This window comes from Nelumbo lutea, chromosome 8 (assembly GCF_056320005.1).
Source record: "Nelumbo lutea isolate HS-2025 chromosome 8, American lotus-T2T, whole genome shotgun sequence".
Taxonomy (NCBI): Eukaryota; Viridiplantae; Streptophyta; class Magnoliopsida; order Proteales; family Nelumbonaceae; genus Nelumbo; species Nelumbo lutea.
In genome coordinates, this window is record NC_142691.1 from 21,376,791 (window position 1) to 21,404,688 (window position 27,898).

Here is a 27,898-nt window from a genome sequence, read left to right on the forward strand (position 1 = left end):
AAAACAATGAGATACATGGGTGTTTGTTGAAATGCCTATGTGGATCCGTGACACCGTTTTTTTGAAAAACAACCACAGTTCCAAACATCTCTCAAACACCCATTTGAATGTTAATGGAAGGGGTATTTGTTGAAATTAAATAAACGATAATACGACAGACATAATCAGTCTATGATCGGTTTCGTTCTTACACCGTCTCAACAGTACTTGCAATGTTGAATGTAAAATATCTCTCATGAAATAATAAAGCACATGAATAATGAGATATTCCCAATGCAAAGGCTGTAAAGGCTGCTGGAACGGGCGTTGCCCCGACGGAAGCCGAGTTCCCCCAGTCGGCCCTGATCTCAACGTAAAATAGAAGCCCCCGCCAAAGGTGACGACGAGAGAGAAATCGATGAAAGGTTCATTGCGACGGATTCGAAAGCCAAAGTTTAGCCAAAATCCATAAACCGGGCAGAATCCGGAGCGGATCCCTGGATTCTCTTATACTTTTAGTATTTCTTATATTTCATCATTTCATTCATTTTTATTTTCCGTAGTAATCTGACTTCATTTTCATTTTCGTATACAAAAGCAAGACCGAGTGAGTGAGTGAGTGAGCGAGTGAGCGAGCGAGCGGGCGGACGAGGGAAGAAAGAAATAATCAAAGAACTGCCGAAGAGAGAGAAAGAGAAGGAAAGAACAGAGGATAACAAAAACAGAAAAGAAAATGGAAAATTCATTTTTATTTAAATTCTCAGGGGAAAAACAGGTACAATGAGAAACTCGGCCAAACATGGTCTTATGTTGGTTTCTTGGTTCTTTTCGTTTTTCTCTGGTGCAAAACCCTAGATTTTCGTTTGGTTCTGGCCTGGCTCTGTTTTGAGCCCTAGCTCGGGCTGTTGTCACATCCATGGTTTGGTTTCTAGGGTTTGTTTAGGGTTTCAATGGTGTAAGTAGCAGTGGAGTTCGAAGCTTCGAGGATCTGCAACGAACAGGAAATGGCGTCCTCGGAGAAGGCGTTGGAAGAAATGCTATTGGAAGCTGGGGATAAGCTCCTCAAACCTCCCTCGTCGGTCAATGAGCTTCTTCTACTACTTGACGTAAGCCCTTGTTTCTTATCTTCTCTGGTTTCTTATTCTGAAGGTTGGATCCCTTCGGAGGGTTGTGTTGTTTGACGGATTTCTTTGTAATATGCACCTCCTTATATAATTTGGATATCTGGGTTGTCTCAGTGAGATTTCTATATTTGATGAGTTTTATTTTATTAAATAGAGCGGTCTGAGAGGTTCGTATATTATATTTTATTCTTACTTCCCGAACTGAATTTAAGTGTCAGATTTCTCTTATGAACCAAATTTAAGGTATGTAACTTCAATGATGTTTTCTCGAATGGGTTCTTAACAACTATAAAAGGAACTGTTCTATCAGAGATTGATTGCGTGTTGATGGTTTTCTTTGTTGTAGATGCTTGTTCAAGAGTGTGACAACTAAGTGTTTTGAGCCCTTGATATATTGAACACTTTTTTAATATGATTTTTAATACTTTTTCAAGTCTTATTAAATCCGGGTTTGGCATTAGGCTTTTTGATTAAACACTAGATTAGATCAGAGGAAAATCTCAGCCCGATTTTCAATCCATTCCTCAATCAATTAATATGCATACAAGTGTGGTTTCCTCCATTTTCTATACAAAAAAATAGCGTGTTCGTTTCCTTAAACTCCACCTAACGTCCGAGCTGAACTTGCACTCAACAAAAGCTTGTTCCCACTGTATGGGGCTGGCTATATGAATCCTGTTCTGCCATTCCTCTCTATTCAGTGCCATGCCTGTACGTCACATCTATGCTATGGTTTCAAAATCTAACTGGTTTGGTCTTGGAGATGACAAAACCTTCTACTGATTGCATGCCAAAATTACTCCCTTGGCAAGAGGCTGATATGTTCACATGCATATGCTACTAGTATGCTACTTCATATCATACCTGATTTATTACCATCTAGGATGGAACTCAAAAACAGGCATGGTTTATACGTTATGTAAGAAGGGACTTGGTGTGATATCTTTAGTCAGTAGGGGGCCTCTTGCATCTCTTTTAACATTATGATTTTCTTTTCTTTCATGCTAGGATATGCTACTGATTTAAAAGGAAGTCTTAGTTTTTCAATAGAAAAAAAGATGTCATAGTTCAGTCAATTCCAATTTGGAATGACTTTTGTGAATGGTTTGAAGCCTGAAAATTCAACCTCTTTGTTGGTTGCTTCTGTTTAACATTTCCACTGGTTTCTTTTTGGGTATGTTGATAAACCGTTGAAGGACATGGTTAAAAGCAACAGACTTGTTTGTTTCTATCTTTCTCGGGAGGGGTCTAATCAAAATTGTCATTCATGTGTATTGAGTTCTGGTAAAATTTTTTGTTACTTTGGTCAGTTTTTCTGCACTCACTTACAGTCTCATCGTTTTGATGAATTAATTTTCTTTTCACAAAGAAAATAGAAAAACAATCACTGTGCAAACTGGAAAAGTGCTTAGTTATCTTTTACTAATGGTTTCATGTTTGGTGTCTGAGGAAATTGACCATCAACAATACAAAGTGGAGAGGAAAGAATTGACCATCAACAATACTAATGGTTTCATGTTTGGTGTCTGTGAAATGAAAGGTCATGAGAAGCCACCAATATGTCAATAATTCTTATCTGTTTGCTTTGACATGGAAAATAGTTGATAAGAAATGATGTATACTCACTTTCAGTTATAATTGTGACCTTTCTCATCTCATGTCAGCCTATCAGGAAGAATATAGGCTAGATTCACATTTTCCTTGCCTTTTTTTTGTTTCTAATATGCATGGTTGGTTGCTGTTGCTCTATTTTCTCTTTCTTCTTTTGGTGCATTGGATCAGTTACAATGCTTCTATTTTCTTGGATTTTTTATGTTTTTGCTAAAATTTTGTCACCACTGCAATAACCTTTGAGCATTCAAGGATATTGTTTTAATATGAAATTCTAGTCTGAAGTTTTTAACTTTCTATTTTTTTTCTTGTGTTGATGTTAAATTTTCATGTTGATTATGAATGCTCAATCCTCTTCATTAGGGAACTTGGCAAGTTTGCTGAACTTATTGTGCGGCCCTTCCTTGTCATCTTCCTCTCTTGCTCGTATGTATATATAATTGGATTGATAACCAGGGGAAAAGTTATTGAGTAAATATTTTGATCAATATCCAAAATAATTCTTTTTCCAGGTTATCAATCAATCAATACATATGTACATATATCCGTCTGTATGTACATACGAGTATAGATCCTTTTTTTTGTTTCAATGGCTAACATGTCTGTTCTCTCTTCTTCAAACTGCTATCATGTGCATTTCTTTTAGCAAGTTGAGAATTATTTGTCAAGGGTGGAACAATCACCATCCAAGTCAATGCAAGCTGCACTTTGTCCCTCATTGAAGGCTCTGGTTGCTAATGAGCTCCTGAGGCATTCAGACATGGATGTGAAAGTGGCAGTGGCATCTTGTATCAGTGAGATCACAAGAATAACAGCTCCAGATGCTCCCTATGATGATGATCAAATGAAGGTAATAGGACTATCTTATTGAGTGATGTGATTTAATTTGTGTGCCCTATTTTTAGTGGTTTGCATTGCAGCTATGTATTCTGCAATTTTTGGTTTAGTTTTTTCCCTTTCCTTTTTATTTTGTACTATCCATCTGCGCAGTCTGAATTAAAATCTTCTTCTCCTCATTATTCTTTCCTCTGCAGGAAATCTTTCAACTGATTGTTGCATCATTTGAGAAACTGTTTGAGATGTCAGGTCGTTCATATTCAAAGAGGGTTTCCATACTTGAGACTGTGGCAAAGGTTCGATCATGTGTTGTGATGCTGGACCTTGAATGTGATTCATTGATTCTTGAGATGTTCCAACATTTTTTGAAAGCTATTAGGTAAGAATATAGTATTTTGTTGCTCATTGTATTTTCTGTTGATCATTTAATCTTAATGTGAGAAGAAACCTTTCTATTGACTGTCATGTATATGCTGGGTTTCTTTGTTTGTTTCGTCTTGTGTTTTGTTCTGGAGTCTTGTATTGTTACATTCTGTTTTAATTGCAAGTTGAAATTCTTCACAAAACTGGAATAACTTAGCCTGTTTATTGCATTAATATACACAAGAAACTTATGCCACTTATAGAGTGGGCATAATCTAATTCTTGGACGCTGAAGCGACTATAGAGTGGGCATTATCTTATCCCCTATTCTTTCCAAGCTTGATAGGTTTTTAGTTTCACCTGACTGGAAAGAGCATTGGCCAGGGATAATTGGGAGAAATTTACCAAGAATCACCTCAGATCATTGGCCTATCTTTTTGTTTGAGAGAATCAGTGATGGTGGCCCAACTCCTTTCAGATTTGAAAATATTTGGCTCACTCATCCAGAATTTAAAGAGAAAGTCAAGGTTTGGTGGAATAGTATGGCTGTACTTGCAATGTGGGAAGGACAAAAGTTCCTAAAGAAGCTTCAATTGTTGAAAAAGGAGATCAAGGAGTGGAATATGGAGAGGTTTGGGAGATTGGAGGAGAAGAAAGTTGATTTGATTTCTCAGATAGAGGCATTAGATAGAAAAGAGGTAGAAGGAACTCTAGTTGAAGGTGAAAAGGAGCTCAGATGGAACTTGAAGAAAGCTAGGGGAGACCTTATTGAGAGAGGAGATATGCTGGAAGCAAAAGTCAAGAGAGGGATGGATCAAAGAAGGAGATGGAAATACAAAATTTTTCCATGCCATTGCAAATGGAAGGAGAAGGAAGTGCATGATTACTTTCTTAGTGGTGGGAGAAAACGAGATCACGGACCAAGAGGAGATTGCTAAAACATTCTCGGAGCATTTTAGTTCTATTTACAGAAGACCCTTAATTGAAAGGTGGAGGATTGAAGGTTTTGTTTGGGAGACTTTGGAGGAGTTTGAAGTCCAATTTTTGGAAAAAAGGTTTGAAGATGGAGAGATTAAGGAAGCAATCTTTTCTATGAATAGATCAAAATCACTAGGACCAGATGGTTTCACAATGGCATTTTATCAAGATTGTTGGGACATAGTTAAAGGAGATCTGATTAGAGTGTTTAATGAATTCCATAGGAGAGGGGTGATAAGTCTGGGAATGAATTCTACTTTTTTAACTCTAATCCCAAAGAAGACTAATACAACCAACTAGGGGATTTCAGGCCAATAAGTCTAGTACTAGTATTTATAAGGTGATAGCAAAGGTGTTGTCTCTGAGGATTAAAAAGGTGATCTCCCCAATCGTTTCTCAAGCTCAAGGGGCCTTTGTGCAGGATAGATATATTATTGATCAAATCTTAATTGCCAATGAATGCATGGAGGCTTAAAAGAGATTAAAGAGAAAGGGAGTGGCTATCAAACTGGATCTGGAAAAAGCCTATGACTTAGTGGATTGGAACTTCTTGATTGAAATTATGAGGAAATGTAGATTTGGAAATTTGTGGTGTAAATGGATCACGGGATGCCTACAAACTAGTCACTTTTCAATAATAGTTAATGGGACAATGTATGATTTCTTTGAAGGATTTCGTGGACTTAGGTATGGTGACCCTCTTTCTCCTTTTCTATTTACTTTGATTGTTGAAACCCTAAGCAAATTGATTTCAAAATCAAATGGTGTGCCATTATTCAGGGGTTGGTCAGTTGGGAGGGATAATGTGTTAGTCACTCATTTATAGTTCACAGATGATATTCTTATTTTTTGTGATGGAGAAAAACAGGGAGGGAGTGGAAAATTTGAGGTTGGTTGTGAAACTCTTCGAGATGATGTCTAATTTGAGGATTAATTGGTCAAAGAGTTTATTGGTTGGAATCAATATCAAAGAGGATGAAGTGAGAGTTCTAGCAAATTCCCTAGGTTGCGAGAAAGGTGAGCAGCCAATGAATTATTTGGGTTTACCCCTTGGAGATAACCCTAGATCTGCTAGCTTTTGGTCTCCGGTAGTGGAAAGGATAGAGAAACATTTGGCGGCATGGAAAATGAACTATATCTCATTGGGGGGGGGAGAGTAACCCTAATTAAATCCACTTTAGCAAATCTCCTAGTGTACTACATGTCAATGTTTAGGATGCCACAAGGGATAGTGAGGAAAATTGAAACAATCATGAGGGATTTTCTCTGGGAGCTTGGGGAAAAAAAGAAGTATCATTTGGTTAGATGGGAAAATGTGAGGAAATTGAAAGAGGAAGGGGGTATGGGAATAGGGAATGTTAGACTCAAGAATCAGGCTTTGCTTAGCAAATGGCTTTGGAGGTTTCCAAATGAAAATGAGAAATTATGGCACAGAGTGGTTGCAAGCATTCATGGCATGTCAAGCAATGGATGGGATGCTAGATGTCTTCGTAGGGCTAACTTGGCTACTCCCTGGAAGGCCATCCATGATGTTCTCTCTACATTCCTAAATTTTATCAGGTATGACTTGTCTTCAGGTAGCAAAATCAGATTTTGGGAGGATGTGTGGATCGGGGATATTCCTTTAGGTGAGAAATTTCCTTCTCTTTATGACCTATCCAGGTTCAAGGGTAAGCCTATTTCAGAGTTCCTAAGTCAACCATCTCACCTTCCAGGGTTGAATTGGAACTTTGAATTTAACAGTAACCTTAGAGAGTTTGAACTTCTTGCAGTGTCCGAGCTGCTAGGATTGTTGAGTTCAGTTTTTTTGGGGGAAGGTGGGTCAGATTCTAGAATTTGGGGTCCCAATGTCGAAGGTTCCTTTTCTTGTAAATCCTTTCTACGCTCGATGGTTGCCACACAATCTTATTTTCATTTTCCAATCAAAGAAATTTGGTGCCCTTCTATCCTCCTAAAATCAGTGCTTTTTGTTGGGAAGTTTTTCATGGTTGTATTAATACCTTTGATATACTTCAAAGGAAAAGACCAAATTGGTGCTTGTCTCCTAACTGGTGTGTCCTGTGTAAATTGAATGGTGAGACTGTTTTCCACTTTCTTATGTCTTGCCCTTTTGTCAGTTTTATTTGGAATTGGTTTATTTCCCTTTTTGGGTGCAGGTGGTCCTCTCCTGACAGGGTGGAAGGCTTGTTCAACCCTAATGGTATCAGTGGTAAGACAAGGAGGGGAAGGATTCTTTGGAAGTGTACTAGAGCAGCAATACTTTGGACCATCTGGGAGGAAAGAAATGATAGGATATTTGAAAGTAAAGAGAAATGCAAGGAAGCTTTAGTTGAAACAATAACATTGAGGGTGGCTCATTGGGTAAAAAGTTCGAAGCTGTTTTCATCCTTTAAGGTTGAAGATTTATTCAGGGTTTGGGGACTTATTGCTGCTTCATCATCTATGAGGCGACAGTTTGTTGAGACTTGGTCCCCTCCAACAGATGGTTTGAAGAAGCTAAACTTTGATGGGAGTTGTGGGTAACCCAGGCCCTTCAGGTATTGGGGGCGCCATTAGAGACGAAAATGGTTCCATCATTGCCCCGTACTCTGATCCTGTGGAGGTAGGTGATGTGACAAGGGCAGAGTTTCTAGCTGCAGTATATGGGGTTGAGAAGGCTAAAGAGTTGGGGATCATTAGACTGATCATCGAGGGAGATTCAAAAACTGTGATAGGATGGTTGCAGAAAGGGGAAGGGGTGAGATGGCAGTTGAAGAATGATTTCAGAAGATTTAAATAGATGTCAAGGAACATGTCAATTCAGGTGGGATGGGTAGGGAGATCTGCCAACAGTTTGGCCGATAGCTTAGCAAAGCAAGGGGTTCAAAGAACATGTATGTTTTCGGCACATTTATAATTCTGTACCGGGTCAGCTTACTATGCTGATTTCTTTTGTAACTTATTGTTGTATCTTAAAGTATTTTAATCAATAAAAGTTTCAAAGTTATTGATTAAAAAAAGACAGCTGATTGTATCCTAAGCCATAGCTGTGGGAAAAGAGTTTTTTCCCATAATCACCCTATATGTATTTAATACACCTTAGTTTACCACCTGTACATGAGAAGCTTGGGATGATATGATCAGGATTGACTTGTTATTAAAAACCTGTCACTAAAGCTTAAATATACAGAGAAAAGAGTTTTTTTTTATATATATATATATATTTTTAATAATCCATAATCACCCTATATGTATTTAATACACCTTAGTTTACCACTTGTACACGAGAAGCTTGGGATGATATGATCAGGATTGATTTGTTATTTAATGCATTTATACAGTTATATAAGGTCTTTAGCCTTGGAATCGTGGAAAGTAAACTCACAAATGTCTTTAAATGGGTTTTCAATAACCTAAATAAGTATAGTCCTTCAGTGGCTTTAAAACAATGTTTTATCTTTTTATTTTAATAAATTTGTCTTTTCTTATGAAAAAGTCGTAGTTGATTTTATTCAAATTATATCAGTTGGAAAAGCCATTGACTTGTTATTTAATGCATTTATACAGTTATATAAGGTCTTTAGCCTTGGAATCATGGAAAGTAAACTCACAAATGTCTTTAAATGGGTTTTCAATAACCTAAATAAGTATAGTCCTTTAGTGGCTTTAAAACAATGTTTTATCTTTTTATTTTAATAGATTTGTCTTTTGTTATGAAAAAGTCGTAGTTGATTTTATTCAAATTATATCAGTTGGAAAAGCCAATTAACCCACTTATACGGCTAGTCATGCTCTTTAACCTACAATACATATAATGGAATCATGAAAAATAAACTCAAAGCATCTTTAAATTGGTTTTAAATAACCTAAATAATTCTAATATAGTAGTTTTAAAACAAAGTGCCATTAAAAAAATATAAGAAATGCCAATGTATGGAACTTTGTTCTGGTTGATTTGTAAGAAAAAAAATCCTAGTTGAATTGATTAGAATCATGTGAATTAGACAAGTCATAAGATTTGAATCAAGTAGTAAGATTCAAATAATAGCTGTAGTGCTGTACATTTGTTTTTCTGAAAAGAAATTGGACGTAAGTTCCGTGTCAACACCCTTGAGGTTCATGATCTGTATCAGAAAGGAATGTAGCAGTAATGGGCAAACTCAAAATTCAATTTTGATGGGCCTTGGGAATCCAGGAGATTCAGGTATTGGGATTATAATCAGGGAACCACAATGGACACATGGTACTTAGCTTTCCTGGGCCCATTGATGTTGGAAATTCTCTAGGGCTGAACTGCATGCTTTGATTCATGGGTTAAAACTGAGAATATGGAAGGAATGAAGAATGTGGAGTTTGAGCCTTTGGATGAGAAAACAAGATACGATTCCTTGGTAAGTCAGGCTGATGGTGAGACAGGCACAGTCCTTGAGCACCATATTGAATAGGTCATTTAACTAGGTGCCATGAGGTGCTAGTTGAACAGCAGACTCTAGCCAGGGCAGGGCTGGCAAGGAATGAGTTTGAATGGGGATGTCCTGGGCCGGGTTGCAATCTGTAATATCCATTAATTTCTGTAATTAGGGCTCCATGAAAATAGGAGCTAGTATTGTACTATCATTAATCTCATTTGTATCAGCTTAACCCTGCTGCTTTATTTTTTGATCATTGTGGATGTTAGATCCAATGAAATTTTATTGTTCCTTTCAAAAGAAAGTCATTGGACTTTGGCAACTATGAATATGTGTCTAACAGAAGGGTAGAGTTTTGATTTTCTCCCCATTATTACGTTGTTCTTCGTGTCAAGTTTTCAGCATTTCTCAACAAATATAATTTTATTAGTTTAAGGACACATGGTTCAATTGCTTATGCAGATGCTTAATACCACTCCTCTGTTGCCATCCCTTTTGTTTGATACACAAAAGTTGGGCATGTTGCTGAGGGTTCACTTGGGTGGAACTATGCCTTATTTTTAGTTTTTAGTCAACAAGTAATGTTAAAGATGGAGTTTTTTTTTCCCCCAGGCATGAGCGTCCATCATGTGCAAAGCACCTGGAATGTAATGCAGTGGGCCCAGTATTGGGAGAACCACTTGAACTGACAAAATGTTCCAGATGTCTGGTATAAGATGCAATGTACAAGAAAATGAATTTGGTGTCTGTACTGCATTGCTGTTACATCTACATGCCTGTAAAAGAGTGTCATATTATGTTGATAGCTTCATTTTTTTAGTGTAAACTTGGCATAGTGATATGACTTCTTGTAATCTCGTCTAGCTATATTGACACCATATCTGGGTGACATAATTGCAGTGTGTTTTCATTGCACTTATTTTCTTCTATATGCTCACTAAGTGACCTGGGTGACCTCTTTTTTGTGCAACTTTCAGGGAGGACCATCCAGAAAATGTATTTTCTTCCATGGAGACAATAATGAGCTTGGTGTTAGAGGAAAGTGAAGATATCTCACCTGAGCTTCTCTCTCCTCTCTTAGCTAGCGTGAAGAAGGAAAATCAGGTCTACTCATTGTTTTACATGATATTCTATTCTGTGTTTTTCAGTTTTTCTTTTCTCTTTTTGTGTCTTGTTTTATTGATAATGTTTTTTTTCCTATTTCAGGATGTTCTTCCTATTGCACGGAAGTTGGGGGAAAAAGTAATGGAAAACTGTGCTGCCAAACTTAGACCATATATGATGCAAGCAGTGCAATCTATGGGCAATTCTTTGAACGATTACAGTAAAATTGTCACATCTATATGCCAAGAGACATCTGATACTGTTGAGCATAATGATACCAATGCTTCTGGTGAACAATTGGTAGGCATCTAGCTCCTTTCTATATAGTTCTTAATCAGCATAGTTGGTGATAATGAAACTGTTAATCCCTTCTTGCCTATCAGTTCTTTCTTTTTGGGTTATGAACACCGACAGCAATCTTATTTACCCGCCTTAATTGGCACCATTTTCCTATTTTGTACCTTGATTTTTGAATGCCTTGTTATTGGAAGATAATTTACCTAGGTGAGATTAGGTGGTCCTTTGTTTGTAATGCCTAATAGCTATGCCTATATATGGTTGAAAATATTTTCTAGATGGAAACCAAACCAATTAAATGGTTCTCGTCAAAAATCAAATTATGTTTTTTGATGAGTAGTCAAATTCAAATTATGTTATTTCCTCTGTACATTGTTAATATTATCACGCTTATACCATTTGGACTCTCCAATAATAAAAATATCTTTTTGTTTTTTGTGAAACCAAGTAAACTCTTACTAGGATGGTAGAATTAAAAAGTGGAAGTGCACACCCACTGTACTCCTAATTGCAAGGAATTTTCCCCAGGTTTGGGAGTGAATTAGGTATTTTGATGTTGGATGGTGCTTCCCTTATTATGGTGAAACAAATTTCATTTTTGATCAGTTGAGCTTTGGAAGTGAGGATGTACTGGCATGTCCCAATAATTGCCTCAAACCTGTTTACATTTTTTTGAAGGTAAAAGAAAATTCTTTAAAAGAAATTAGTACAAGGAAAGTGATAAGGAATCACCTGAGAGAAGCGTGAAACCTGTTAACTTGGTCGAAAGCTGACCTCTCTGTTTGGAAAATATTTTATTGCATGCATACTCTCTTCATGTTTGTATATTGTATTTTATACAATTTAAAGGTTTAAGGTTGATTTTAGATTATTTCATCTTAGCTTCCTTGCAGTATCATGAGATCTCTTGTCCTCAATCTGCCAGAAAAGGCATCTAATGCTTAAGACTGTAAAGGCATGCCCAAGTAGACATCATGCCACTGAAGCTTCCTTTCATCACCTGGTACAGACTAAACATTGAAAAACCAGAATTCCAAATGTAATAAATAAAAAGGCAAATGATCAATAAATGTTCCAGAGTCTCTTGCCTCATGATAGTTTGTTACCTCATACAAAGCAAATATGTGTTTCTCCATTTAAAGTCCCACCTCAGACAACTTACAGTTACAGGTTACTCCAGAGGGTACTTTTCCTACCTTAAATCCTGCCTATTTACTCCTCCACATGGCAGGGTATCAGCCAGTGAGTTTACTGATTTAGGAACCCAACAGATTTTTGGTTGTAGTCTTAGACATTGATCTTGATTCCATTATTTTAAGTTCAGGTCTTCAGGGGCTATCCATGTCTCTCTTTAGCCCAATGTTTCAAAAGGTGTGGGAGGTGTACACCTGGAGGCGAGCCTCCAGATGCATGTGTCATATGTCTTGCATGAGTCATATGTCTCATGCACCTCATGCTCACCCCATTCACAAAGATAAAAAGAAAGAAAATAGAAAAGAAAGGAATGGAAAAGAAATGAAAAGTAAAGAAAGAAAGAGAAGGAAAAAAAAAGAGAAAAAGCAGAAAGGGGAAGGGGAAGGAAAGAAAGTTTGGGCGAGGGGCTCTGCTTCAACAAGACCCCCCCCCCCCTTCAGCTGGTGTTATGCATCTTCATTCTTCTTAATAGAAGACACTTTTCATAAAAAACAAAAAAAAGGTGAGATCCTCCCTCCTCTTCTTCTTCGTCCTCTCCTATTTTTTCTTCGTCATCCCCTTCCTATTAAAGAGGCTTAAGCCTCTTTGTTTTCAGGAGGCTTACAGCTCTTAAGTTCAAAACTACGGCTTACACCTCTAGGTAGTGGAACACCTTGCATCACCTTCACGTTTTAAAACATTGCTTCAGCCATGCTACTATTGTTTTTGAGTCTCTTTCCACTATCATATCCTGGCTTTGTGCTGCAAGCATGGCTAGTTTTAGCCCTTGTGCCGCTTGTAGCTCTGCATCTATAGAATTCGCATTTCCAATAGGTCATGACAAAGGCTGTAACAATATCCCCAAGATGATTTCTTATAATTCTGCCAATGCCTGAAGGCGCTGGATTGCCAGTACTGCAGCTATCAAAGTTCAGCTTCCTTGCTACCATCAACCAACCTCTTGAAATGTCATCAGATGAGAAACATGACAGGTCTTTAGAGCTTTTTTGTCTAATGAATAATTCTTATCTTGATCAAATTGATTAGATCTTCTAGAGTGACTTTTCTCTAGAAAAACCCTTGCATTTATTTCTTTCCATATAGGCCATAAAATTGCAGCTCTTGTTGACCTCCATAAAGTCCTTGCATTTATTTCTCAAGAGAGTTCTGCCATATACATAGGAGATTAGTAAGTGGAAAATTGTTCCACTGCTTGTCTAATACAAGAAAAACATATGAGGTGATAATACCCACTTCAGCCGCCTTCTTTGTAGGACTTCCAGTGTAGGGGGATTTGGTAGGGTAAGGCAGTCTGGAATCCCTAAAAGTGGTGGTGAGATGTGCTTGGGTTGGTTTGTCTTGGTTTGATGAGCTGGGGGTTGGGTCAACCCTTGTAATGGTGGGCTAGAGGTGGGGCCGAAGGCTACAACTAGTAACCGAAGTTAGGGTTGGTTGAAGACTTTGAAAAGAGGGGACTGAGACCAAGACTGAGCTAGGTATTCTGTTGCCTAGAAAAACTTGTTTGTCTTGGGGATCTGTTCCCCTTTTTATCGTCCCTCTTGGTCTGTTGTGCTTGGACCTTTCTAGAATTGCTCTTTTTCTTTATTCTTCTTTGTTTTCTTCTCATAATTGTCTTCAAATATCTCGAAATATCTTTTTTTTATTAAGGGCACGACATTTACGTTTGTTAGGAGCTGTATCTCTTGTTAGGCGGCATGCTAATCAGTTATGCCATGTCAGCCTGGTTGGTTATGATTTAGTTCCCATGGGACATGGTAGTACTATGACACATACCTTTCCTAGTCTCATGTGTGCCGCTTTATGCGCTTGGTGTTGAGGGGGTGTGCGGAACTCATTTCACTTTCATACTTGAGTTTTGTTCTAGGTTTTGTAAATGGTGTTTCACAAGTCTATCCAGCTTGAACTGTGCGATTCGCATACCTACTGATGTTTGTGGGCGGTGTTGTGCATGTCTATGCTCTCACACTCAGGTACAGTGATTTAAAAGGTGCATCTCAGATGTGCCTAGGCACTCAGGCGTGGCACCTTTTAATAGGGGTGTACAATTGGTCGGTTTGGTTAGAACCGAAGACCTAACCGACTATTTGGTTTGACCATCTCACCCAATCGAACTGAACCAGACTATAATTTAGAACCACACCGGCCCTAACCAAATTCAGTTCGGTTTGTTTTTTTGTTTGGTTTAATAATTAATGAACAATTAGCTATTAATCTTTAGTCTAGGTTTTAATGAACAATTAATACAACTACTGTCATTTAATGGGCAATTGAATGACTAATTATTAAAGCAACTCCACTCATTCTTCACAAACAATTAATGAATAATTAATAATTAGTCTAGATTTTAATACTCTAGTTGTTTAGAGTCTCTAGGCTATTTAATTAACTATTATATTAATTAAAAGCTATACTAGGCCCAACCACCCAAAGCACAATGGGGAATTGTGAATTGACCATTGCCCATTGGAAAAGATAATAATTATTAATTAATGAGTATAAAGTATTGAATAGAATATTATATATTTAATATACTTAATTAAATACAGCCACTAATTCAGTTTTCGGTGTGGTTCGGTTGAAAATCTCAATCAAACCGAACTGAAACTGAAAACCAATTTTTTAGTAAATAAAAACCAAACTGAACTGAAACTGAAAACCAATTTTTTAGAAAATAAAAACCAAACCGAACCAATACCTGAATTATAACCGAACCAAATTAGCTTAAACACCCCTAAATTTTAAGGTATGCGCCTCGCCTAGGCCCTAGGCATGACATTTTCAAAAGTCGTGTGTTGGTGTGCCTTGCTAATGCTGTTCATTCATTTGTCCTAATAAAATATCTTCTTAAAAGGCAATTAAAATTATAAAATCATTTTTTGTGTGAGAATTAAGAATTTAAGACCCTAACATGGACTTGTTTGGGCTTGCCTCGAGGGGCTTGGTACAAAGGTGGCTCGTAGAATCAGGAAACAGGAATGCAAAATGTTTTACATCACATTAGCTATTTGTCTCTAGTTTTGTGCCAAATCTGGCTCTTACATGTAGTCGATCTGGGTTCTCTAATGTTTTTGGGCGTCTTCTTAGCACCTTCGGTTGTATACAGCTTATGCTCTTTTTCTTTTAGTGATACCTTACTCTTTAAAAAAAACCATTAGCTATTTGAAGTAATCAAATTGAGGAAAAAAAGAGATTGTGGGTTTTACATGCTTGAAAATGTTTTTTATGTTTGTTTCACCAATTCTCCTTTAATGACATCTGGAAGAATCAGGCAGCAGTGGCAAGTTGTTCCTCTTCCAAGATTAAAGTGAGAACAAGCTGGTCATTACCTCCTGCAGGCTTCTTGAAGTTGAATTTTGACAGAAGCAGTATAGGAAACCCAAGTCCTTCTTTTGTAGGTGGGGTGTTGAGGAATGAAGTCGGGAAAGCGATATTTATCTTCTCAGGTCTGTTAGGAGTGGGAGACTCTACTAGAGTAGAAATATTTGCCACCCTGCAAGGTGTAAAGTTTGCAGCTCAATTAGGGGTGAACCAGCTTATAGTTGAAGGTGACTCAAAGGTTGTAATAAGCTGGTTGCAAGACCCAGAGACAGTAAGTTGGTGCTTCAGGAATGAAATTAAAAATTTTAAGGTGCTGACAAGAAACATGGACCTAAGAATACAATGGGTGGGGAGATCAGCAAATGCTATGGCGGGCTGTCTAGCCAAGCAAGGGGCAGCTAGGGAAGTTTTGTATTGGGCACAACTGTAACTTATTACTTTTGTTTTCTTCTTTAGTGGAGAGATTGCAGCTCATGCCTCTCCATGGGCTGCGTTATGTTTATGTATTTTAATTTTAGATAATAGGTTTTTTAAAACATATATTTTAAAATTTAAGTTTATATTTTTTATTAATTTTATGTTTAATATTTTTAATATTTTGCATTTTTTTTGAAAAATTTTGACATTTTTTATTTTTTTTCATTCTTTTTGCTAACAAAAGGGTGTGCACCTCAGGCACAAATTTCCCCTTGCGCTTTTAAAACATTGCTTTGATATTGATCTTTTGATGATACACTTTTCAAATTCCAACAAAAAACTCTTATTATGAGAGGTGTAGGTCCTATCCAAATTGCTTGTTGGAAAGGATTGGGGGGCTGAGATAGTTCTGTTAGCAAGAGGACATGGAATCTTTTTAGTCAGGGTCCAAGCATGTCTCATCTAAGTGCTTGCTAGTATACCATTTGGGTGCTGACCATGAAATACCCTTGAATCTTAGGGGTGATAATGAATTGAGCTTTTCACGAGCTATTCGAGCTTGACTTGTGAAAAGATCGATTTGGCTCGGTTTAAACTGGGCTCAAACTCAATATATAGGTTTGTTTGCTAATTGAGCCGAGCTCGAGCCCAATGAAGCTCGGCTGATTAGGTTCGCGAGCCTAATCAAGCCTAATACATATATACATATATACATATATATATATATATATTATATGTGTAATAATGGTTTTGTTTTTTATATATAATAATAAATAAACTTTAATAAAAATAATTTTTATATGTATGATAATAAATATTTTTTATTCTTAATTTTTGTATGTAGAATAAAAAATAATTTTTATTTTTTTATAGAGCATCCGAGCTAAGTCGAGCTCGAACATCCGAGCTTTGAGTCAAGCCAAATTCAAGCTCAAGTCTCTAGCTTGAATCGAGCTCGAGCTCAAGCTTGAACCTAACACTTTTTTGGCGAGCCAAGCCGAAGTCCTTGGATCTAGATGGTGTACCTAACTACCTACAGAGTTTTGTAAATTTGTGGGTGCCCTTCAACATAAATGTTTCATCAAAATTGGAAAGACAAAGAAAATGCCAAGCAAATGGACGAAAAGTACCATGGTGCCTATATACAGTAAAGGAGACAAAAAATTGCAATAAGCGTGAAGGGATTAATCAAAGAGCTGATTATTTAGCTAAGTCAGGTTCTGAGAGGACGTTCTCGTGTAGTATTGAAAGTTTCCTGATGTTTGAAAGGCTTTTGTTTTCTTTTGTTAAACCCTGTGTTTTTTGTGTGTACATACTTTCATGTACTTTCTCTTTTTGATGAATGAAATTGTTAGCCTTTGTCAAAAAAAAAAAAAACAGAAGAAACTATTAAGGGATTAAATTGTTGAGTTATACTATAAAACATTTTTGGAGTGAAGGAGCAAAGAGCAAGACAAGAAACCAGGGTTTCAGAGAACCAGTGCAGCTTCATTCCTGGAAGATGAACCATAACCATTGAAGCTATCTTCTTACCAAGACAATTGATGGGGAAGCTTAGAGAGAAGAGAAGAAATCTCCACTTGGTCTTTATTAACTTGGAGAAATCATATGGTGGAGTGCCTATCAAGAGTAGGGTAAATTGGATACCCGGCTTTAATATTTTACACTGCATTGGGCCCGGTTTCTGGGCCGGGCCTATTTAAATTTTGACTAAACCCCAGCCCAAGCCCTCCCAAGTATTACCCCCTTCCCAATTGAGAAGCTGCAGAGAGGTTTTCTTTGGGAAAATTCAAGCAAAAGGGAACACCTAGTTAGTTGGAAGGTTGTTTGAAAACCCGAGAAGGAAGGAGGTTTGAGAATTGGGCATATTTTGGACAGAAACCTCGCACTTATCGACGGTTCCCCCTGAACAATTAATTAAGCTTTGGACTTCCATCGTTTGAAGCAAATAGGGAATACATCTGAATGGGTGGGACAACAAGCTGAATTTGTACAAAATTTCCTCTGTCTAGCCTTTGAGATAATACCTTTTTCCTTCTTTTTTGAGATTCAGTGTTGGCATTGGGAATAGAATTATGTTTTGGACAGATTTATGGTGGGGCTCCCAATTATAACCCTATCCCAGCCTTTTTAACCACTCATTCAGATGTATTAAATCAGCCTTTGCCAATATTCCCCAAAGATCTATAGATCCATATAAGTCTCACAAGAGATAGTATATGGGAATATTGGCAAAGACTGATTTAATTAAAGTGATTCTCCCCCCCAATGAAATGTAGAATGGAAAAACAGTAGATCTGGTGTTATCTCCTAATGAGAGTCCTTAATAATGTGATGGCCACTCCACTGCTGATGAGCCAGTAATTAAAATGGTCACTTAGGCATCTCCTCTAATTTGGAGGCATGGGACATAACCCACAGAATCACAGGCTCTTCGTGGTTGGCCAGCGGGCCTGCATGCACCCTGCTCTATCGCACCTCCGAGTCCCATGTAATGTGTAGTATGTGAGTGATACCCAAATAAAGTTCATTCCAGAAATACAGCTTTGCCAAAATTGACCTTCATGTTTGAGATACACTTGGAGCACTTAATAAGGTGCTCTAAATTCCTGTTCTTCCTTTCTATCTTCACAGAATGTAATGATATCATTTTGTGAACTGCAAGTGGGCAAACACTATTTGATCTCTCTTAACTTATATTCTTTTTGTGGCATAACATTTGTTGAATGATTTGAGAATTGATATATTTTTTCCATTATTAGTTTTGTCATATCTAGCTGTTGTAGTTGGTTCGTCTGACCGATTGCATCATTAACTTGATTCAGGCAGATGAGAGCAAACTGTCAGAAAGGAATGTTTCAGATGAGCCACAGCAGGCATGCAACTTTATTGGATAATACAAGCATTATTTCCTTTTTCTTTGCTTTCAATCATATCGTGTTTATTTGGAAAAACCATTTAAAACTCAATTGGTCATTCATCAGGTAGCTAAAGAGGTTTCACAAGAAGTGGCTTGTCCTGGAACATCTGATTCTGGCATGGAGAAAGCACCAAAATCAGTGATGAGCAATGGAACTGCTCGGGCTGTGACAGATGACTCTACAGCAGAGCCACAATCCCCTAAAAAGAAGCTTGATCGTTGTCATCGTGTTAATCAATCTAAAAGTAGTGATGGAGCAACAAAAGCTGAGACTGATGGTTTAGAATCTCAGAAGGTTGTTAAATCAGAAACAAAATCTGATCAGGCTACTAAGAAAACAAGGGGTCGAAAACCTAATACTTTGATGGCTCCGGCAGAGGCCTCTGATCCTTCTCGGACTGACAGTGAGAAAGAAGCTGTGCAGATGCTTGATCGTGAAAAGGGTCACAGTAAGGAAACTGACAATGTGCCTTCAGAAGGCCCATCTACTAAGGATGAAGCTGTGCCATCTGGACAGGAAAAGGAAACTCAGGTGCAGTTATCCTCTCCGACAGGATCACAGGGTGAGGTTGCAAATGTTGCTTCACCCCCAAGCCAGAACCTTACTGATGGAAGTCGCTCCAAAAGGAGCCGGCGAGGTCCAAAGAAGAAAGAGAGCACAAGTCAGGAAGCTGACCCAGGATCACCTTCTGTTCCAAAGGAAGTTTTGCCAAGTGATCATGCTGAGGATGAAGCAAAACCTTCTACTGCTGCAATCTCAAAAAAGGAGTCTGAGGCTACAAGTGATTCTGAAGCAAAACCACATAGACGCTCAGGTAAAAAAGCATCGTCTGGGAATGCTAGTGATAAAACTCCTGCTCCTGTGGATATTGCCAAGGAGTCTTTGCGTACAAGTGATTCAGAAGCAAAATCTCAGAGGAAGTCTAATAAAAAAGTAGATGAGAAAAATGCACATGAAGATGAATCATCAGGAAATGAGCAAGAAGGAAAAAAAAAGCAGGGAAAGGGCAAATCTGTTTCTGAAAAGGATGTGGTTGAAGAAGCCAGTACCAAGGTACTATTTTGAGGGTTTGGTGATTATTGTTTTACAGTTTTGCTGGTCTTGGTTGTTCTTTTCCAATCATGTGTTTCTTTTGAGAAGTTGTCTCTAAGTGGATAACACATGGTGGTAAAATTATTTTTCCAACCTCTAGGCTGATAAATTCGTGTTGTTATGAATTGTACAGAAAATAGTTTCTTCACCTAGGGCTGCAGCCAAGACATCAAAAAGAGATCAAGCTCAACCTGAAGAAACCTCAGTGACCAAGTCAAAGAGGAAGCGCACTCCAGGGAAGGAGGAGGTATGGGCATCTGATTGTGGTTTTTGGGCCCTTTTAGGCTTTTCTTTCTGCATTTGCATAAACTTTAGCTGAAAGTTGTTGGGATTGTTATTTGTACTTCTTAGGACTTACATGTATGATGAATCTAAAATTGATGGAATCTTGTGATGATGTAAGTCTGCATACCAAATTGGAACTTTTTCCATGTAAAAACATGTAGTTAAATAATGAGGATTGCTTATCTTGGTCAAGCATTTTATTCCATGATAGTACATTATGCCTAGTATTGTCAATTTGTTATTAGGGAAATAGAATTTAAATATTAAATTGGAGAAAGACTTGAATTTAGTTTTAAAAGAGTAGATTTCAAATACTTGGTTGGTCCCTAAACATGCCTAGGGAGTTGTTTCTATGACATGTGAATGCTGAACCACGCCTTGAATGGTTTAGATGTTCAAGATTGGGACTAGCTTACCGTTGCTCCCAATATACTCTAACCTTTTCTTTTCCTTCATTGCCTTAGTTGTGAACGCAATGTCTTCAATGATTTTTCCAGCCAAGGATTATGTTTCTTTTATGTTTTGGGAATTCCATAGGTAGCTGGGGTGGTATTAATGGCAAATAAAATCTCTAAGTTTTGTTCCAACATGAGGGATAATAAGTATAAGATCAATATTGATAGCAGACACTGGGCATTTAGAAACGATGGGGATATGGTGAAGGAAAAAGTAGTATCTAAGAACCACATTAAACTAGATGGGATGATTAGACCAGGTGATAATGCCATCCGTCCCCAGAACTTTTTCTTTTAATTTTGAGAAAGGGTAAAGTATTGCATTAATTCATAATCAATATTTTTAAAATGTATGCCTGCACAATAAGGCAATGTGCAAGAATGACAATTATTTTGTACAGCATCTACTTTGTTTGATTAGATACAAAAAGTATATTCGAAAAAAGAACTATAGTGGTATGTCCTCGAAGCAATTGCCACCTATGAATATATCTTGCTCCATAAAATCTTCACCATTGAATCTTCTATGTTGGCTTTGTTCTCAAAAGGCTTCAAATTTCTCTTTGCCTATATGGTCCATTCCACTGCCAAAGACATTACCTCCCTTATGATTTTCCCCTTTTGCTTAATCCTTTCAATTACCAGCTCCATAACAATGCTTCCAAAGTCCTTCGGAAATTGGAACTATAATTGTGCTCCAATAACTCCTAACTTATTGCCACAAACACCTTGGAAACCTGCAGTGAATGAATAAATGATACACTTCTTCTATTTCCTCTTCTCCTTGATTCCTCTCCTTGCTAGGTTATCTGCTGTTAAGCATTCAAACAATGTAGCTGTCCATACCATAAAGACTACTTTTGGGTGAGCTTCTGTTTTCCAAACTCTAGCCTCAAGGAATCTCAGTGTCTCAGCAACAGCTAGATTTTTATAGAAAGACTTCACTGTGAAGTTTCCTGATCTGTCCCAATGTCACATTCTTCTCTCTCTCTTCTTGCTCTATTCATCCTTATTGAGTTAATTCTCTGCTTTAGTTCCATCCATGGTCCTACCTCCCAATCATTTAAATTCCTTCTAAATATGGGGCATCACTTGGTTCTCTCTCTCAAAAGAAAAAAACATCTGCAAACATGCACTCTTTGTTCTGGCTCTTCTGGGCAATCTTATATGTTGGATATGCCTCTTTCAGTGTCTGATCTCCACACCATGTGTCCTGCCAAAACTTTATCCCAGCTCCTTTTCCCACCTCATACTAGATTACCTTTTTGAAGCCATTGTGATGCTTCTGTATACCTCTCCATACTGCATACTTGTATGGTGTACTGGTTACTCCTGGGTGTTAATTCATGATACTGGATCGATACTTGGCCAAGATTATTATCCAAAGGCTAATTGGATGCTCACTCCATATTCAGTACCACTTGTAAGAGGTATTTCTTTTGCTGGGTTGGGGTTGTCCAGGGCCGGGCTGTAACCTGTAAGAGGTATTTCTTTTGCTGTTTTTGGTCTTGTTGGTCTCTTTTGGTTTGATTCAAAGGCTGTTTGTATTTTAGGCCACCTTGCGGTGTGGTTTCTGTTCTTTAATGAATTGTTCATTGATGCTTATCAAAAAATAAAAATGAAAGTGTCTTTAAATCCAAGTTAGTAAGCAATCTTATCTAGAGTGCATTGTTTAATATCTAGGCTTAGCTTTGGAGGGAGTATTGAGATGATCTATTATGCATTTAGGGGCTGTTTAGCAATTGCATTTATTTAACATTAAGGGGAGCCTAACGAAGGGAACTCTTTTCTACAAACTTAACCCTAAAATATCAACAAACATATTTAGAGGTTAAGAGATGAAAATGTCAGAATTGTGGCTATGTTTTCAGGACCAATAGGAGACTCATTGAGAGCAGAGGTGATGTCCTTGCTTCAAGGTGTAAGATATGCCAAACAGTTGGGTTACACCAGATTGAGATAGAGGGAGACTCTAAGTCGTTGATTGAGTGGCTGCAATTCGGTAAGTTGGGAGCCAGGATTTATAGACAGCACATAAGGGAAATCCTTAACACAACAGGGGAGATTGGTGTGTGCTTCAAATGGACAAGGAGATCAACTAATGGTTTAGCTGACACGTTGGCTAAACAAGGGACTGTGGGAGAGAGTGTTCTGGGCAGTTCTGTAAGAAAGATTACTGGCGGCCCAACACCTGTTTATGGGTTGACAGCTGTACTTATTACCGTTTCCTTCAAAAAAAAAAAAAACTTAAGAGATTAAGTTGAACTTGTAATAGGACTTTGGAATTCTCTGGATGTTTTATTTTTGGCATGTACGGCCATACAAGGATCCTTGCACTAATGCCATTTTGTAGGAGTTAGTGTTGTAATTTGAAATTTCATCTTCTTGAATTGGATGTATTTAGTGATGGAGCTGATTATGTACTTTGTTCATAGTTGATAGTTTGCTTATTGAATTGTTATTCTTGAATCTACAAAGAATGTTTTTAAACATCAAAAGTATTATTATCATTAATATTATTTCTACAAACTTAACCCTAAAATGTCAACAAGCATATTTGGAGATTCTTAAATCAAACTTGTAATAGGACTTGGGAATTCTCAGTGGAGGGTTTTTTTTTTATTTTTTTTTGGAGGGGGGGGGCATGTGATAGCCAAACAGAGATCCTTTCTCTGATGCCATTTTATAGTTGTGTTAGTGTTGTAATGTGTAATTTCATTTTCTTGAATTGGATGTATCTAGTGGTAGAGCTGATTATGTACTGAATATAGTTGATAGTTTTCTTATTGAATTGTAATTCTTGACTCTACTAGGAATGTTTTACAATGTCAAAATTATGTGTTAAGGGGGTTGATATTTGCCAATGTTATCTGTTTCTCTTGCTGTTATTTAGTAGTGACCTGTGGTCAATCTCATACTGTGCCTGCTGATATCTTCATTGATAAATATTTTAAGAGGAAAAGGGGAAACCTAATTAATACTGCTTAATTTTCAGTTAGAACCTTTGCTTCATCTTTACATAGATGTCAATGTTCTATCCTTTGTAACTGTACATATTAACGAGGAATAATAACCATTTTTTTTCAGGCTGCTGAAACACCGCATAGTGTTAAGGATCATGGTGAGAACTTGGTCGGTGCAAAGATCAAGGTTTGGTGGCCAATAGATCATCAGTAAGTTGTGCTTTTGTCATTCCCATTTTGTAATAAGTGCAGTTATGCATACTTTTTCTTTTGATCTTTATACTTTGTAGGCACATAGTGAATTGTAATAAGGAATAATTTAAGCACCCATAATTCAATGATGGATATGGCACACAACAGAATGGTGAGACAGGATTCATGTAGCTGACCCCATAGCTGGGACAAGGCTTAGATGATGATGTAGGCACATAGTGAATTATAAGCTATTTTTCCTTTTCTTTTTTCAACAGCTGTCTTCTCCTCTGACCCTGTTGTATTGTTCAATAAGGTATGCCTAAGGTCGATTCATGTTATCATTGTTTTGCAGTTAACCAGCTGATTATCTCTTTTATGAGCAACTATTAGATACCCATCAACACACCTGACAAGAATAAAAGATACAAAGTGTCGAGTGAATTCCTTTTCCCTTGGGAGTATTCAAGTTACAATCTCCTGGCTTGTGGAGAGTACCTTTGTGATACCTGTAGCTTGATCATTCTATGCATTGTGGACATACTTTGTAAGGATGGTTCCATTGTTGAGTTTTATGTATGGGATTTGCCTTGACCTAAATCTGCAATACAGTCATAAAATGAAATGGCTAGATGGGCCAACCAACTTTTTCACTTGAGTTCTAAACCATGTTGTAGTAGGAAGTTCCTTTTGCAGTATCCCTTTAGTCTAATTACATCAATATAATGTAATGTTCAGTGTCTTGGTCAGCTTTTGCTGAAATAGCAAAAGCTTTTAGACCTTGTTTGGTGTTTTTCATGAGTCTTATGTGATGGTGTTATTGCTTTTCAGTGAGTTACATATTCCAATATTTCTTGTTTGGGGGTCTTTATTTGGTACATGAATGGTGTCCATTTTATATTCTGTCTGGCTTGTTTTGCTGGTTACTTAATGAACTACATACATAGGTCTGGTATTGGTCAAAGTTTTGATATAGCAACTCTCATGTATTTTATCCAAATTGTTATTTTGCAGGTTTTATAAAGGTGTTATTGATTCTTTCAATCCTGTTAAAAAGAAGCACAAGGTGAACTGGTTCTCATGGTCCACATGTTTATACATATCTTCTCAACCTTCTGCATTATTTTATGCATTTCTACTTGGTGCAGGTTTTATATGATGATGGTGATGAGGAGATATTGAATCTCCGTAAGGAGCGATGGGAATTTATTGGAGATAAAGTGTCAGATGGGGTGGGTGTGATTCCTAATTCTGTATTAGGAATTTATTATATCTGATTTTGGTATGTAGTTGTATATGATATGTTTTTCTTGACAGGATCAAGAAGCTGACCTTTCAAGTCCTGATGCTTCTGAAATGTAAGTATCTGTTGGCTGATATTGAACTCTGTTTAGAAGCATGCTAAATTATGCATGGAATCTCTGCTGGAGTCTGAATTGTGGTATTAATTTCTTTCTTTTTGAAGAATAAAGAGAAATTCATTGAAAGAAAAAGACAATACAAAAGGAAGGTGATAAGAAATCATCTGAGAGAGAGAAAACAGACACTAATACAAACTTATAACCAGTGTTTTAAAAGGCGTGCCTAGGAACATTTCAGGGTAGGTGCCTCACCCAGGTCCTAGGTACAGCCCTTTCAAAAGGTGCACGCTTGGTGTGCCTTGCGCCTCAGCCCAGGCATGCACCTTTTGAAACTTTGATGCTTTTTTCTTCGAGAACCCCCTATTTGGTAATGCTGTCCATCCATTCATCCTAATAAAATGTCCTCTTAAAAAGCAATTAAAACTATAAAATCATTACTTTTTGTGTGAGAACTAAGAATTTAAGACCTAACGTGGACTTGTTTGGACTTTTCTCGAGGGGTGTGGTACAAAGGCGGCTTGTAGAATCATGAATGTAATATGTTTTACATCACATTAGCTACTTGAATAAATGCAATTGAGGAAAAAAGAGATTGTGGGTTTTATATGCTTGAAAATGTTTTATATATTTGATTTGATTTTTAAATTATCATTTGAATATGCTTTTTTTTTTATGAATGCTCATTTGAATATGCTTTACATGTTATCTTTATGTATTTTAATATTAGGTAATAGGTTTTTAAAACATTTATTTTAAAACTGAAGTTTATGTTTTTATTAATATTATGTTTAATAATTTTTTTAATTTTTTTAATTTTTTGAACGTTTTTGGATTTTTTTTTTGTTTTATAGCCCTTTGTTTTTTATTTTTGCGCCTTGCTTAAAAAGGCGCACGCCTCAGGCGCAAATTGACCCCTGCACCTTTTTTGCACCTTGCGCTTTTAAAATACTGCTTATAACCATTGACACCAGATTACAAGACAATCAAAATGAACCAAAAGCACCATTTCCAGACACTTATAGTCCTTCACCCGTCTCTACGAACTCCAAGACTATTCAAGACCCAGACATTCATTTCCTTAATCCTCTCCCTCGAACACTTCCTCCTGCCTATCATCATCCTCATCCTATGTCTCTCCCTTCCCAATTACCACTTTCTTCAAACTCTCTTTCCTTCCTCTTCCTCTTGAACTCCTCAAAGGCATTCTTCTTAGCAAACTCCTCACCTCCAAAAAACCAAAAGAACAAGCCAAGACTTTTGCCAATCTCAACATCCTTCTCCACAATTTTCACTTTTTATGGTATAAGTTTCATAGAATGCTTATATTTCCATCTTATTGCACAAGGTGTATGGTTTGAACTTTGAAGATATGGTAATAAATTACGTGAACACTACTAATGGGTGTCACAGTATGATATTTGGTAGTTTGTTTAAACTGTTAAGAGTTCCTAATTTTCCTAGCACATTCTTTTTTTTTTCTTGCTTTCATCGTGGGTGTCCTCTGTCATACATGAGGTCAATTTACTTGGGCATCGCTAGACTCTTTGACGTGGGCAATGTATTTTTGTTTGGCTTTTTGCAATTTTTTAAGGCATCTTGTATATGCATGTCCTCTGTCATACATAAGGCAAGAGAATTGGATTTGTTGGGCATTGTTTTTGGTCGTCTTTTGTGAAGTTGGTGGTTTTTGTCAGTCTTCTACTTTTCTCCTTTTTCCCATGTCATGTGAATGTGGTGAATTAAGAAGTTTGTACATTGGGAAGAAGGAAATTATAAGAAACCCAGGCATTACTAAAAGTTGAGTGGCATTTTGCATATTCTTGCTCTACAACTGGTCACTATTTCTGGTTATGTTTACGTCCATATTTTATTTTAATGATTATCGTATTGTGATTGGTTGTTTGACCAGGCACCAGAAGAAGAAAACAAAAACAAATTTAGATTCTTCAACCAAGCAAGCAAGGTCTGATGCTTCCTCAAAACGGTGAGTAAATATCTTCTCTCATTTATTTTTGGTGGTTAGTCCATTAATTTTGAAGATTGAAAGTTCAAAAAATGGGATTCTAGGGGTGGAGGTACTTCAGCCAGCAAATCGAAAGTTGAAGCGAGAAAATCTGGTAGTAAATCCAGGGATGATGGTAAAGTAAATAGCAAATCCAAAGAAGACACCCCTAAGGCAGTTGGAAAGTCAAAGGATGGTGGTGGAAAATCCAAGGATGATACTCCTAAAGCTAGTAGCAAACTGAAAGATGAGACCCAAAAAACGGCTGGGAAATCCAAGGACGACAATCAGAAGGTGAGCACGAAGTCCAAGGATGAGACACCTAAGGTTAGCAGTAGCAAGTCCAAGGGTGAAACTCCCAAAACTGGAAGCAAGTCCAATGCCAATGGAAGCTCCAGTAAAGGAAAATCTGGTTCATCAAAGGTGCATGAAAGTGAAGAGTCGTCTAAAGGGAAATTGTCAGATTCAGCCAAAGCACAAGAAAATGAAACAAAGAGTGGGAAAAAGCGGCCGAGGAAGGTCAATGGATGATGATGTAACTCAGAGCTGATTCTTCCTCGTAAATCAAGCGTTTTTTTAATCTTGTCACCTGGGTTCCTGATGGTAAATATAATCTTATTTACTTTATTCTCTCTTGGAGGAATACATTGTTGCTGCATACACTGCACTGCAATGTACTTCATGGTGCCCAATGTGGTTTGGAATTTCTCCAGACGTGGCTAGTTTGTAGAATCAAGGTTAGGACTTAGGAGGGTTATTATTGGCGATGGGGAGGGAGGTCTTGTAATAGTCTCAGCCTTTCTTGTTCTAGATGGAAAAAATCTTTTGCGCGGTTTCACAATTTACTTGGGGCTCTTCTGTTCATCTATTTTTATAGATAGTGAAATAGTTTAATCAACTGTGATCCTAAAATTTCTTTTCTCTGGTTTTCTTAAATGTTTGTGGAGAAACCAGCATATGTTCATAAAAGCTGACGATAGGAGGGTTTTTACTTTTTAGTGACTAAGATGCCTTTGG

At 37.3% G+C, this 27,898-nt stretch overlaps 1 protein-coding gene across 3 annotated transcripts; it reads left to right on the forward strand.

Annotated features, from left to right (window-relative positions):
* Positions 1–27,793, forward strand: LOC148843279 (sister chromatid cohesion protein PDS5 homolog C-like). Of its 3 annotated transcripts, XM_088957967.1 has the most exons (16): positions 264–376; positions 578–754; positions 912–1,085; positions 3,361–3,564; positions 3,749–3,930; positions 10,258–10,384; positions 10,487–10,684; positions 18,436–18,486; positions 18,595–19,584; positions 19,757–19,870; positions 23,451–23,536; positions 24,533–24,584; positions 24,667–24,750; positions 24,836–24,876; positions 26,789–26,863; positions 26,947–27,793. In XM_088957967.1, exons 3-16 carry the CDS (start codon positions 984–986, stop codon positions 27,410–27,412), a joined length of 2,772 nt encoding a protein of 923 aa, XP_088814093.1. In that variant the 5' UTR covers positions 264–376; positions 578–754; positions 912–983; the 3' UTR covers positions 27,413–27,793. The 3 variants fall into 3 exon arrangements, with proteins under 3 accessions (XP_088814091.1, XP_088814093.1, XP_088814092.1); XM_088957966.1 differs by having other exon boundaries at positions 273–754; XM_088957965.1 differs by having other exon boundaries at positions 1–1,085.
* Positions 27,794–27,898: the final 105 nt, after the last annotated feature.

Excerpts from the sequence above, each read along its gene's own strand:
- LOC148843279 (XM_088957965.1), top strand. The coding sequence starts at position 984 with ATGGCGTCCTCGGAGAAGGCGTTGGAAGAAATGCTATTGGAAGCTGGG. Across the intron at positions 10,685-18,435 it reads ATGCTTCTGGTGAACAATTG|GCAGATGAGAGCAAACTGTC; the intron begins GTAGGCATCTAG and ends AACTTGATTCAG. Across the intron at positions 23,537-24,532 it reads TGGTGGCCAATAGATCATCA|GTTTTATAAAGGTGTTATTG; the intron begins GTAAGTTGTGCT and ends GTTATTTTGCAG.